The sequence below is a fragment of the Dromiciops gliroides genome, chromosome 2 (genome assembly GCF_019393635.1).
Source record: "Dromiciops gliroides isolate mDroGli1 chromosome 2, mDroGli1.pri, whole genome shotgun sequence".
NCBI lineage: Eukaryota > Metazoa > Chordata > Mammalia > Microbiotheria > Microbiotheriidae > Dromiciops > Dromiciops gliroides.
In genome coordinates, this window is record NC_057862.1 from 254,090,212 (window position 1) to 254,104,002 (window position 13,791).

Genomic DNA, 13,791 nt, shown 5'->3' on the forward strand with positions numbered 1-13,791 from the left:
GGTGACTATTCTCTCCTTAACTCTCCCCTTCCTCTTTGCTCTCATTATTCCTGCCTGTTGTCCATTTGAGTTGAATATATTTTAACATCAAGTTCTATCACCTCTCCAGTATAAGATAAAGCAGATGTCTGCTCCCCTCACCGAACCCCCCATGATTGTAGACTTCTTCAGCAGTCATTGATGCAAAATAGTGAATTTCTCCTCCTTCCTCAATTGTTTCTGTAGTATATTTACTTTTCTCTACCTTTTACTTCTCCTGTCAAAACCTACAAAATAGAATAAAATCTTCTGTCTCTATGATCACTGAAGTCATTAAGATGCTGAAAGGACAATTGTGGCTTCTCCCGGTTAGAATGTAAAGAAATTCTTCATCATAGCACTTCAAATTGGTCAAATTATTTACCTTCCTGGTTCTTTCTTAACTCTTGTGTTTACATTACAAAGCTTCTAATAAGCTCTAACCTTTTCATTAGGAATGTTTAAAAGTCTCCTATTCTATTAAAATCTATTTTTTTTTATCCCTTAGATTATACTTTGTTGTGCAGGATAACTTCGTCATTGGTCTTGGTGGCCCAGTAAGGGTTTTGGCCTTTTTTGTACAATTACCAACCAGAAGTTGCCTGTTGCCCCTGTCATGGCCTCTTCCCAGGTCATTGGTGCTGAGACCCCCTGGGCTCTCTGTTGACCCTGTCTCTTGCTTGTGGGTCCAATGGAAGTGATGATCTTGTGGAGAGCCCTCCTATGCTGGGACTCGGTGGAGTAGGGCCGTGTTGGTACTATGTACCCCCCCCCCCACTCCCCCATGGTCACTCTCCCTATCTTCTGTTATTACTTTAGCAAGGGCTATATGGATGTTATTCTGGCTTTCTCTCATGCTATGACTCCTACAGGGACTGATAGGCACTTGACTTCAGGCCTCTTAGAAGGCCTCAGATGAGAAGTGCTAAGATCTATCTCTTTATTTAGTTACCTGGGCAATGGGGTAGGGGATTCTTTCTCCTCCTGCTCTGACAAGCCCGGTCCTAGAGTAGAAACTGCCTTTAGGCCACAGAACCAGGCAGTGGACTTTTCTTGGTCAAAATACCCATATACATCTTTCTATTTTTTCAAGGCAATTCAGTCTTCTTAGGCAGTCCTTGGGTGAAGAGAAGAATTTCATAACATTTCTCCTTGGTTTTCTTTATCGTTTTTCTCTTCCTGATATATTTTCAGAACTTTGCTGGAGTTTTTGTAGGAGACTTGGGCTCCTTTTCTATCACCACCATCTTAACCAGAAGTGTTCAACTAAGTAATTTTTCAAATATCACTCAAGTAGAGATTGGAAATCAGTTCCTCTGACTGGTGTGGAAATAGGAAAACAATATTATTCAGTAAAAAGAACATTGCATCCAGAATTAGAGGACATAAGTTCAAATCTGGGCCCAGCTACTTACTTCCTGTTTGACCTCAGGCAGATTCCTTCCCCTCTCTGGCAAAATGAAAGTGTTGGACTGGATGGCCTCTGAAGTGTTTTACATCTCTGAATCTATGGTCCTAAATCCAAAACTCTTTCCCCTGTACAAAGAGTTCTTTACTGAAGATCTGTGAACTTGCATTTAAAAAAAAAAATTTTGATGACTATTTTTCAATACCATTATTTGTATGTGTATATATACATATATTTTTGTCAAGAAAATCCCACCATGGGGTCATGAAGAATCATACATGACTGAAAATTGACTGTGCAACAATACACATATTATGAATTTTAAAATATTATTCTGTGGGGGGCAGCTAGGTGGCACAGTGGCTAAAGCACCGGCCCTGGATTCAGGAGGACCTGAGTTCAAATCCAGTCTCGGACACTTGACACTAGCTGTGTGACCCTGGGCAAGTCACTTAACCCTTATTGTCCCACCCCCCCCAAAAAAAAATATATATATATATATATATATATTCTGTGGATAGAGCACTGGCCCTGAATTCAGGAGGACCTGAGTTCAAATCTGGCCTCAGACACTTGACACTTACTAGCTGTGTGACCCTGGGCAAGTCACTTAACCCACATCATTCTGAGTAAGGGGTCTTTAAGCTTCACTAGTCTGCCAAATGTATCCATGACACACAAAATTGTTAAGAACCAATGGCCTAAACCCCAATTCTTTCTTTATTGCTGCCCTCTGAGGACAGTCATGTCTTTTAAGTTCTTAAGCCTATTATAGTTTCTACATCTTTTCCCTTAGGTTCAATGGCCTCTAAGGTCCCTTCCCCCTCTAAATCTATGATCCCTGGATGTCAAGTTGCCAGCTGTCACCTTTCAGAGCTCTCAGGATACCTGTCTGTAGCACAGTTTTGCTCTGCTTTCTAACTTGCTATGTGTTTGGAAACCAGATAACTGACTCATAGAATTGTATAAAAATAATGAAATGGGTTCTGAGTAGAGGACTTGGGGGTGGGGGGATCTCCTATAATCACTATGCAAGTGGTAAGAGGGAAAGATCCCTGATTCTGGAATCGAAATTTTTGCTACTCTTCGTGAACCCATTTCTGGTTTTCTTGGCAAAGCTACTGGAATAGATTGCCATTTCCTTCTTCAGTTCATTTTATAGCTGAGGAAACTGAAGTGATTTGCCCAGGGTCACACAGCTAGTAAGTGTCTGAAACCAGATTTGAACTCAAGGAGAGCAGTCTTTCTGATTCCAGGATGGATACTCTGTCCATTGCACCACCCAGCTGCACCTTTGGAGTCAGAAAACCTAAGTTTGAATCTTACCTTTGTTTCTCTGCTACTGTTAACTTAGGTATAGTCACTTAATCTCCCTGGACCTCAGTTTCCTGAGATGTAAAATGAGGAAGTTAGAATCTAAGATACCACAGAGCTCCAGCTCAATGAATCCATGACTGGTTTTGTTTCGATTCTTTTTAGTCTTTTTTTTTTTTTTGGTTCACCTTTTGGCTCTCTTCTATGTTTCTGATATTAAAATTTCCAGCTGAGTTCTAGATAAGAAATGTTTTTATTTGATTACATTGTTAATCCAAAAATGTCTCAGTATTATACATTGCTACATGGAGCATGTTTACAGTATTATATGTCAGGAGATTCAGGAAGAGAAAAGTATTCCCTTCATCCATCTGTCAAAATTCTACCGTCAGGGCAGCTAGGTGGCACAGTGGATAAAGCACTGGCCCTGGATTCAGAAGTTCCTGAGTTCAAATCCGGCCTCAGACACTTGACACTTACTAGCTGTGTGACCCTGGGCAAGTCACTTAACCCCCATTGCCCTGCAAAAAAAAAAAAATTCTACCATCAACAAATGTTTATGCCCTAGTATGGCTGCCTTGTTCTCTAAATCTTCCCTAAGACTCTCCTCTCCCACAGCTGAAGTAACCTGTCCCTCTTCAAATTTCTCATAACACATCCTGCCACTCCCCTTTACAATTATTACACTCTTCCTTGTCTCATCCATATCTCCTCTGTATGAGTAGTGGCATATTATAAATATCTCTTATATTGCAAACTCTGTCATAGCTTCCTTTGGATCTAGGTGGTACAGTGGCTAGAGTCCTGGAGTTGGTCAGGAAGATCTAATTTCAAATTTTACCTTAGACGCTTACCGGCTGTGTGACCCTGGGCAAGTCACTTAACCTCTCAAACTCAGTTTCTTCATCTGAAAAATGAAGATAATAGTAGCTCCTACTTCACAGAGTTGTTGTGAGGGTCAAATGAGATGATGTATTGAAAGCACTTTTCAAGCCTTAAAGCAATATATAAATGCTAGCTATCATTATTATTGTTAATTTTATCCTTTTCATAACACCTTCATATGCAAAGAAAAGGCTTAAATGTGTGTTTAATATACTGATCATAGAGATTACCTTTGACCATTAGAATGACTAAATAATTTGTAAATCAATCAACAAGCATTTATTAAGCACCAGTTACTATGAGCTGGGCACTGTTGAATCCAATGTATATAATTTGCAAATGATCTTAGTTCCTTTCTTTAGATGGTCACCTGTTTAAGATCAAGAACTGGGTTTCTTCATGTTATGTAAAACACATTTAATACCCCCCAAAAAGGCACAAAATGAATAAATTCACTCATTAAGTAGACTATTCATGATCTTTCTTTACAATGTTTTTCAAACAGACCTGGGACCGATGTGAAAAGCAAATCAAGGAGCTGGAAAGCCGACTGCAGACTTTAAAAGCAAAAATTAAAGATCCTCTCCCAGAATCATATGAGGAGCTCTATAAAGAAAAGGAACTGATTAAGGTATTGAAATAGGAGCCATTTTACAGAATAATTTCTTAGATGTTCTCTAAGTCTTGAAGATTCTGCCCTCCTGTTTTCTCCAGTCCAGCTGACTTTCCTTGTTCTATTGAGAAGTGATCGCCTTACTGTCTGATTTGACACTCTGATCTCTGTAGAAATTGAAATCTTTTTTTTTTTTTAAACCAAGGTTTTTTATTAGGGATTTCAGATGCTTTAGTGTAAGCTTTACGAGGTCTGGGACTTTGTTTTATTTATCTTTATGTCTTCCACAGCTCTTGGCATTCTATACATTTTATTTTATTTTTAGAAATTAAAATCTTAATGGTTTTGGAGATTAATGAGTGCAAATGACTTTTTTTTGTGGGGCAATGAGGGTTAAGTGACTTACCCAGAGTCACAACAGCTAATAAACCTCAAGTGTCTGAGGTCAAATTTGAACTCGGGTCCTCCTGAATCCAAAGCCAGTGCTTTATCCACTGCTCCACCTAGCTACCCATGCAAATGATTTTTTAAAAAACAAATCCACTTTTACTAACTCTGAGGTTTGGAGCATTTTGTCCAACAAATCCCCAAAGCAAAAGGAATCCCTGAACTAACCCTGAAAGTTGTTCATTTATCACAAACCATGGCCCTAAAAGTAAAAAAGAGTAAAGGGACTTTTAAAAATGATTTCTTTCTCCCAGAGGCCAGAATTTAATATTATTATTATATTTTTTTTTACTATTTAGCAAAGCACCTTCAGAAAACCGACCAGACTGGATTCACCTGACTTGGTATCTCAGTGATAAAAATTCTAGGACAGTCATTTTTTCGATGTGGAGACTAAGAAGTCAAATCATGTGGGTGGGAAAATGGACCAATTAGAATGGGGTTCCCTATCAGTCATTTGATATGTAGTAGACACTGAGGATTATTAAAAACATTCCTTCTATCCAATTTCTCAACTGGTGGTAAGACCAGATGGAAAGAGTTAGGAAACTATGTGAGTGGCCCCAGATCAAACAATGACAGAAAAATAGGAACCCTAACATCTGTCATACTTTGGATCTTTCTGGTTGAATTTCTCTCAACAAGAGAAAATTGAAAGGCATTTAGTTAGTTCTTCTCCAGAAGAGCAATTTAACTTGTAATACAATTCCACAACTCCCTGTGCTATTGGAGATAGTTGAGGCAGCAGGCTTGGAAATGGCAAGGATCAAATAGAAGGCTTTGAATTTTATCCAGAACTTTATACTGTTAGGGTTCTGGGCAATTTGAAACTTATAGCCTTTCTGCCTGCCATGATGTAAATTCAAGAATCCACACACATGATCCAAAACAATTATGGCTAAATACAGATCCTCTTTTCCACAATGATGCTCACCAAATATGTGGAGCATTCACAGAATAGAGTTTAGCTGATTATAAACATGTTGCCCCCAAAAGCATTTAATTCATTATAAAAAAAAAATGTTTTGGGGCGGCTAGGTGGCGCAGTGGATAGAGCACCAGCCCTGGAGTCAGGAGGACCTGAGTTCAAATCCGACCTCAGACACTTAACACTTATTAGCTGTGTGACCCTGGGCAAGTCACTTAACTCCAGTTGCCTCACCAAAAAAAAAAAAATGTTTTGGTTCTTTGGATTATCCAAGTGTAAGGGGCTACAATTCCAGCTATACTGTCTAAAATATCTAACGAGTGGTCGCCAATAAATTAGAAGCTTTAGCAAGAGTTTAGACTTTTAAATATTTATTAAAGAGCATTAGGATCTAATGATCAGAGAGAAAGGTAAAAACCTAACTATTTCTAAGAGACCCCATCATCCAACCTGCCATGGCGAGGTCAGGAACAAAAAGGACCCAACACTTCCTTCTTCCTCCCAGAAGCCTCCTGTGAAACTGGGAAGATCCCATCTACATGCGCACATACAGCTCCAAGCTAATTGGCCGGTAGCTTTGAAAGACAGTACCCACAAGCAAACGTCACTTCCTGATGCCAAGGAACTGACCACATGGCTTGCCCTCAGATGCCTTCTCCTCATGACTGAGCTTTCCTACAGTAACTCTCCAGCAGGTGGCGTCACTCCAATTGTTACACAAACTATCAATCCATCCTTTTCATTAGCATGGATAATGGAGTAAAATTCTTAAATTTTTCTGATTGTTTTTTAACTATTCACCAAAATTAATCAATCAATGCATATTTTTAAGCCCCTTCCATGTCCCTGGCACTTTGCTAAGAAGTGGGGATACTAGGCAAATGATAGTCCCTGCCCTCAAGGAATTTACAATCTAATAGGAGAGTTTGTTGCCATTCACTAGTGTCTGACTCTTCATGACCCCATTTGGGTTTTTTTTTTGATAAAGATGCTGGAGTGGTTTGCCATTTCCTTCTCCTGCTCATTTTACAGATGAAGAAACTGAGGCAGACAGGGTTAAGTGCCGTACTCAGGTTCACACAGCTAGTATCCAAGACCAGATCTGAAATCAGGAATATGAGTCTTCCTGACACCAAGCCTAGCAGTCTATCTACTGCATCGCCTAACTGCCCCACAGTGGGTGACAACATGCAAATAAATGTATACAAAACCACAACATAGTGAGCTGACAGTGTCTTTAAGCTGTGCCTCCCCTAAGTGAATATCTGAAAACATCTCTCTAAGCAGGATGTGAACATCCCTATCTCCTAGATAGAATTTGAACTGTGTAGTTAGTCTGTTGCTCTCCCTAGGAAATGATGCTGCTTTAATACTTTAATACTAAAGTACTCCCACTGGTTGTCCTCATCTTCCTCTCAAGGGTTCAAAAAATTAGATCACATGTTAAAGTATTCAGGAAGTAAGAGCTGCTGGCTAAAAAGAGTTTTCATGTTTCCTCTCCTAATGAAAGATGTAATTAAATTATCCCCATTCTATCTAAAAGCTTTCTAAACTGCCAATCTTTTTTTTTTTTTTTTTTGGTGCAGACCTGTGATTTCTTTTCATTTAGTAGGGAAATCCCATAAGAAAACTCTCTAAACCAGTCTTTAATTTGTAATCTTAGACAGTTGTCTGGGGCACTGAAAAGTTAAGTGACTGGCCCATCCATAGAGCTACTATGTGTTGGAGGCAGGACTTGAACCTAGGAAGACTTCTATTAAGTCAGGCTATCATTTTCTTAATTGTATGCGAATTATTCTTGGATAGATATAAATGAATATTACCTAAAATAACCCTTTTACTTTTGCATACCACCAGCTTTCTCTTCAGCTTTGTTATCTTTAAGATTTCAGTTGACAAATATGAATCCAGCTCTATAAAATGTGAAAAACAGACCTTGGGTGTTTTGGCCAGTTCAGTTTGGCTAGTTTCAATTTCCTTGTAGTAGAAGAATTTGTCTTGATTATTTCCTGGAAAAACTGAAACATTTTTTCTTGACAAACACTGCATTGTTAAATATAGCACAGTGGATAGAAAAATGGATTTGAAATCATTTAAAAGCTGGGTTCAAAACCTGCCTTATTAGTTGTGTGACCCTGTGCAAGTCATTGAATCTCAACTTGTTTTCTTATCTGTAAAGATGGGGATAATAACAGCACCTACCCACCAAGGTTGTTGTGAGGACCAAAGAGATAATATTTGCAAAGGGCTTTGCAATCCTTAATGCCTATATAAAGGCTTTATTCAATACCTATTTTTCTCCAGATCTGTTATGGGCAAATCTTTAGTAATGCCTTTTCTTTTCCATTATAAGCTTTGATACTACTTTTTTCCAGAATTAATCAAAACAAACAGATCCCCTCTTAAAATAAGGGGATCTAGTAACCTCTTTCTTCTGCCAGTAACCAGTGGCAACAGTACATTTCTGGAATTTTGAAGATTGGGAAGCCACACTTTCTAATGAAATTTGTGTAATGTGGCAAAGGTCAAAAAACAGTGTTTTAATCCTACAGAACTTTAAAGATGCTATTTTCTGTAATAAAATGAAACCGATGCTTGACTTTTATGTTGTGTTAGAAGCAGTATAAAAGCCCCAACTGTCCCGCATCTATTCTAGAAGGATTAAAAACTCAAGAGAACGGAGAAATTTCCATAGAGAAGGTATATAAAAGGCTGGGCAACCGGAAATCAAGGCTCCAGCCGGGACCGAATTCCTTAGCCTTAAGCTCCCTCCCCTTTTTCTGGTCTCCCCTCCCCCAAATCCAATCAAAGGATTAGCCTACAGGTTTGGAAACTACGGTACTTTGGGCTGAAGGCTTTTCCCCCTCCCTATTCCTCCCTCCCCCTCCCCTTCCTCCTCTCTTGTGTTTAAACACAGGAACTGGAGAACTCCTTGACAAACTGGGCTCAGAACTTGAAGGAACTTAATATCATGAAGGCAGACATAACCCGGTACATTCTGGTGGAAGATGTGATGGTTTTGAAGGAGCAAATAGACCATTTGCACAGACAATGGGAGGAACTCTGTTTAAGAGTAAGTCACTTCATTGTGGGGCATGCCTGTTCTGGGGTTTATTGAAATGTCTCCTGAAGCCAGACCAACAAGTCGAAAGAAGCTTGTTTTCTTTGAATCTGGAGATTGTTTTGGGAAAAGAATAGGCAGGCTGTTGTTTCTGAAGAGGGGAGCTACACAGTTTGGTAGAGTTGACCCTTTGTTTGGAAGGCTGCGGGCAGTAGCTCTGCTCACTCTTAATGATCTAAAGAAAATCGCTTGGAGAAAATGCACCAGTGGGAAGCCACGGGTAGCTGATTGCTCTATCTTGACGATATAAAAAGGAAAAATGTGGAGATTTTATAATGGGGGTAGTAAGGGAATAGGGGGTCTCTTTCTCTAAGTTCACTGTTTTGCTGGAGAGTGCAGGCCGATTCCCTTGAACAGAAAATGAGTTTAATTCACTTAGGGCTGTGAAGCCACTTGAAAAGTTTTAAATTCATTTGTGATCCTATGGTGTAAATTTAAATTAAAAAAAAAACCTTTTAAGAAGAAATGTCAAAAGCTGTCTGAGTGCTTAACCTCTACTTACTAATGAGATTCTTGAGGTTATTAGCATATTGCATTCTGTTTGTCACTTAGTCAGATTTGGAGATTTGGAAGGATTTAAAGGAACCAAATATTCTTAAAGGTTTTAGTTTAAGAATTAAGGGCAGTTGTAAGTATACTAATGTAATGAAAACCTCTTCTCTCACTTGTTCTGTGGATTAGGCAGATACTATTTAAATGTAAAAATTCTTTTGTCTGAATGCCTGTAGTGGAAGAAAGAAATTTATTTTAACCTGGGAAGAGCTTCAAAGACTAAAATCATAAAATGTTTTCAGTTCTTTTTTTTTTCTTTGAAAACTAATCTCAATAATAGAGAGAATGATTTGGATTTTGGACATTTTATTGGAACTCGACTTTGATTGTATTTAAAGAGAAAATATTTTTGCCCTTTGTAGGGAAAAGGAAATCTGAAAGCTAGGTAACCTAATCCTACTAATGGTAAAATTAATGGTATCGATATACCATAATTGAACAGATGTGTTCAGTGAATGGTTCCCTGAGTTAGCCTGTGCAAAACACAAAGATTTATAGCTAAAAAGTCATTGGTAAAGTCATACACTCAAGACCCTTGAATAAAAGCCCTGTCTTTTAGGAATGAAATTTCTAGCCGACCTTTTAAAATTTAGTTTACACCTAGGCTTACCTCCATTAACTCTAGGCAGCAGAGTAGGCCTTTGTGAAGTCTTGTGTGTTATTATTTTAAATTACCATTGCTTTACAGTACTTAAAATTACAACACTTAAAATTAGCATTGCCTTTAAAGCCCTTAATAATCTTACTCCAGCCTATTTAGACCTTTCTGGACTGATCCAGTCAAACTGACTTAATTGCTTTACCCAAAACAAAACATTCCATCATCTCCCATCTCCATGCCTGTTTTCTGTGTATATCTTCTCTCTCCTTCCAGCCTCCAAAGACAGATGCCATTTTAGAGTTTTTGTCACCAGAGTTGTAGGAATTTAGTTTGTTGAATTGAATGTCTATGCATCAGATGTGTGCCTAACTCAAAAACTGAGTCACAGAAAGGTCATTTTGTCATTCTCTGATCATATACAGTATAGACATGGAATTTCTATTCTTCTGGTGTCATGGTTTTTGTGCCCTCAATTTTTCTGTTCAGACTAACATTCCCAGGAAGTTGTTGTAACTGTTTTTATATATTTTGAACTGGATGTCCCAAGGGCAACTCACACTCTACCTGTCCAAAACAGAACTCATTATCTTTTCCCTGTCCCCTCCCCTCTTCCCCCTATCAAAGGCACTACCACCGAGGTTTACAATCTTGGTGACATCTTCAACTCTTCACTCTGATTAAATTTGTTGCCAAATCTTGTCCTTTCTCCTTTCTACTCTTCACTCACATACCCACCACTCTGATTTAGGCCCATATCACCTTTACTATTGCAATAGACTCCTAATTGGTCTCTCTCTCCACTGCAGTCCATCTTCCCCTCAGCTGTCAAAGGGATCTTCCTTTAAAGTGCAAATCTAACCATGCCATCCCCGTGCCACCCCACACACACACACTGAAGAAACTCTTATTACTCCCTGTTATGTATAAGATTAACTATAAAGCTCGCTGTTTGGTATTTAACTCTCCATAACCAGGCTCCTTCTGATCCTAATTCCATCCCACATCAACACCAACATAGTTTATCTTTTAATACCATAATCATTCAGACCTTTTCTGTACTATAGAAGAGAGGACCAAAATATTTTATGTGCATTTTCCACATTATGTAGAACGTTGAATGAACATTAGCCTGTCATTTGAAGAAATAGATATCTTTCCTTTCTTGGCCACACTTTACATTTGAATGTTGTTGGTTATCTGGTTTCCTTTTGAGGAACTTACTGCTCAACGTATCTTCATCCTCAGGTTTCACTGCGCAAACAAGAAATAGAGGAGAGACTCAATTCCTGGATTGTGTTCAATGAAAAAAATAAAGACTTATGTGCATGGCTTGTTCAGATGGAAAACAAAGTTCTACAGACAGCCGACATTAGTATTGAGGAAATGATTGAAAGATTACAAAAGGTAAACTAGGGATTTTATTTTTTTTTTGGTGAGACAATTGGGGTTAAGTGACTTTGCCAGGGTCACACAGCTAATAAGTATTAAGTGTCTGAGGCCGAATTTGAACTCAGGTCCTCCTGACTCCAGGGCCGGTGCTCTATCCACTGCACCACCTAGCTGCCCCCAGCTATTACTCTCTTAAAAAACAAGTAATGTATGTGCTTTAACACATCAAATAAACATAATATATTTAAAAATAAAAGGTCTAATATCCAGTAATTTTGACAGTAATGAGCATAAATATTATGAGATATGCAACAATTATAATGTGATATGAAAATATCTTTAGTTTCCATTGGTGACAAAAATATAGATACTGCTAATAACAATGTACTTTGTTGCCTGCATTCATAAGAGAAAGAAATGATCAATTTCAGTTAAAGAAGATTAGGGAAAATAAAGATCAAGAAAAGAAAAAGATTACTTTTCCCATCCCAGTTCATAGATTTGGGGGGCCCAAAATCTCTTCATGGATCCCAGGTTAAGAACCCCTGTAGTAGGGAGAGACCAACTATATAGGAAGTTTTAGCAGCAAGAAAGGCTGACATGGTCTTGGAAATGAATTATGTCCAATGTTATTTCCACTGATCATTTCTGATGAGGAAACTTAACTCAAGAAGTTTATATCCTATCCAAATTTTTGGCTTATCGTATTTTTTAATCCCAGATTTGATGATAACAGTAGCTCCTTCATAGCTCCTTTACCTTAACTTCAAATTTTTTGAAGCCTGATGAATTAAAACAACATAGTCCATATTGCCATTTTGTCTAAATATTAGACTTGTATATAGCTTTTTAGTGAAACATTTTGAATGCAAGGTTTTTAGATACAAAAAAAATGAAATTATTGAGACCAATGACTGTGGCTTTCTCGCAAAGGTTTTATTTCACTTTTGTTTTCATCTTCAGAAGAAAGTGATTTTGCAATATTACTACAAGGTGCTATTTTGGTGTCTTTGTCAGGATTGTATGGAAGAAATTAACCTGTTTAGTGAAAACAAACTTCTGTTGAAGCAAATGGGTGATCAGTTGATCAAAGCCAGCAATAAGACCAGAGTGGCTGAAATAGATGATAAGCTCAGCAAAATTAACGATCGCTGGCAACATTTATTTGATGTCATTGGATCCAGGTAAGAAAGTGACTAAAACCACTTCTGGTTTTGAAAACCGATTTTCTTCTAGAAATTTTCATTAAAAAAAAAAACACATTAATCCCCTCCTGTTTTTAAATTCTTCCATCCTTCTAACTAAACTTTAAAGAGCTATATGAATGTGAGATGTTATTGTATGTTTTTTGGTAATTATAAAAGAATCTGACAGAGGTCAGAAAATTCCATTAGTCATCTTACCCCTGTTCAGCCCCTCAGTTCAGTTGTATTGGGAGGATTTTTAATAGGTTTTTGAAATGGCAGTTAGGTGGCAAAGTGCTTAGAATGCAGAACTTGGAGTCAGGAAGACCTGAGTTCAGATTCCATCTCAGATACTTTAACTGGATGACTTTGGACAAATTACATAAGCTTTCTGTTCCTTATCTGTAAAATTTGTATCAAATGATGTAACATGTAAAAGACTTTGCAGATCTTTAAGGGGCTATATAAATTTCATGGCAGAGGTGGTGGTGGTGATGATGATGATGGACTAGAATCAGCAGAACAAAAGTGGCTAATAGTGAATTGTCAACTAATATGAGTAGGGAAACAGTCAGAGGGCACTTAGCTTCCCTCTGGAGAGCTCAAGTCACTAGGCACAGATGAACACTATCTTCATTTAGAGAAAGAATTGCCAGTTGTGATTGCTAAACCACTGTTGATGATCTCTGAAAGATGTTGGGAGAACAGGAGAGATAAAGCAGGAATGTTGTTGTTTAGTTATATTTCAGTCATGTCCAACTCTTCATGACCCCATTTGAAGTTTTCTTGGCAAAGATACTAGAGTAGTTTGCCATTTCCTTTTCCAGCTCATTTTACAGATGAGGACACTTGAGTCAAACAGGGGTAAGTGACTTGCCCAGTGTGTGAAGTCATATTTGAACTTGGGTCTTCCTGACACCAGACACAGCATTCGATCCATTGTGCCATCTTGCTGTCCCAAAGTAGGAATAGAAACAAAATGACCAGTTTTTAAAAAAAAAAATGCCAGGAGACTGTTAAGTTTGCAAATTACAAACCAGTGAGCCTGATTTAGATTCCTGGCAGAATTCTAGAATGCAGTATTAAAGAGATGGTTAATAAGCTTTTCAAAAAAGAAGCAGTGATCACAAAGAATCCGAATATCTCCTTTTGGGTCACACCAGGCTAAAATGATTGATTGCTTTTTTGATAGAGCTTGTAGGCTGGTAAATCAGGGAGTGATATCAATAATAAAAATAAAAACAACAATAATAACTGACATTATTCAATACTTTAAAGTCGGATATTATCTCATTTGATCTTAAAATAACCTACACATAGTTTGCTGGATA

The 13,791-nt window shown here is 38.0% G+C and overlaps 1 protein-coding gene across 1 annotated transcript in view; it reads left to right on the forward strand.

Moving 5' to 3' along the window:
- SYNE2 (spectrin repeat containing nuclear envelope protein 2) overlaps positions 1-13,791 on the forward strand; it is a 430,300-nt gene that overhangs the window by 367,732 nt on the left and 48,777 nt on the right. The window contains exons 100-103 of the mRNA XM_043984057.1: positions 4,131-4,256; positions 8,531-8,686; positions 11,133-11,291; positions 12,294-12,460. Coding sequence (XP_043839992.1) covers positions 4,131-4,256; positions 8,531-8,686; positions 11,133-11,291; positions 12,294-12,460 — 608 coding nt within the window. The remainder of the gene's footprint in view (positions 1-4,130; positions 4,257-8,530; positions 8,687-11,132; positions 11,292-12,293; positions 12,461-13,791) is intronic.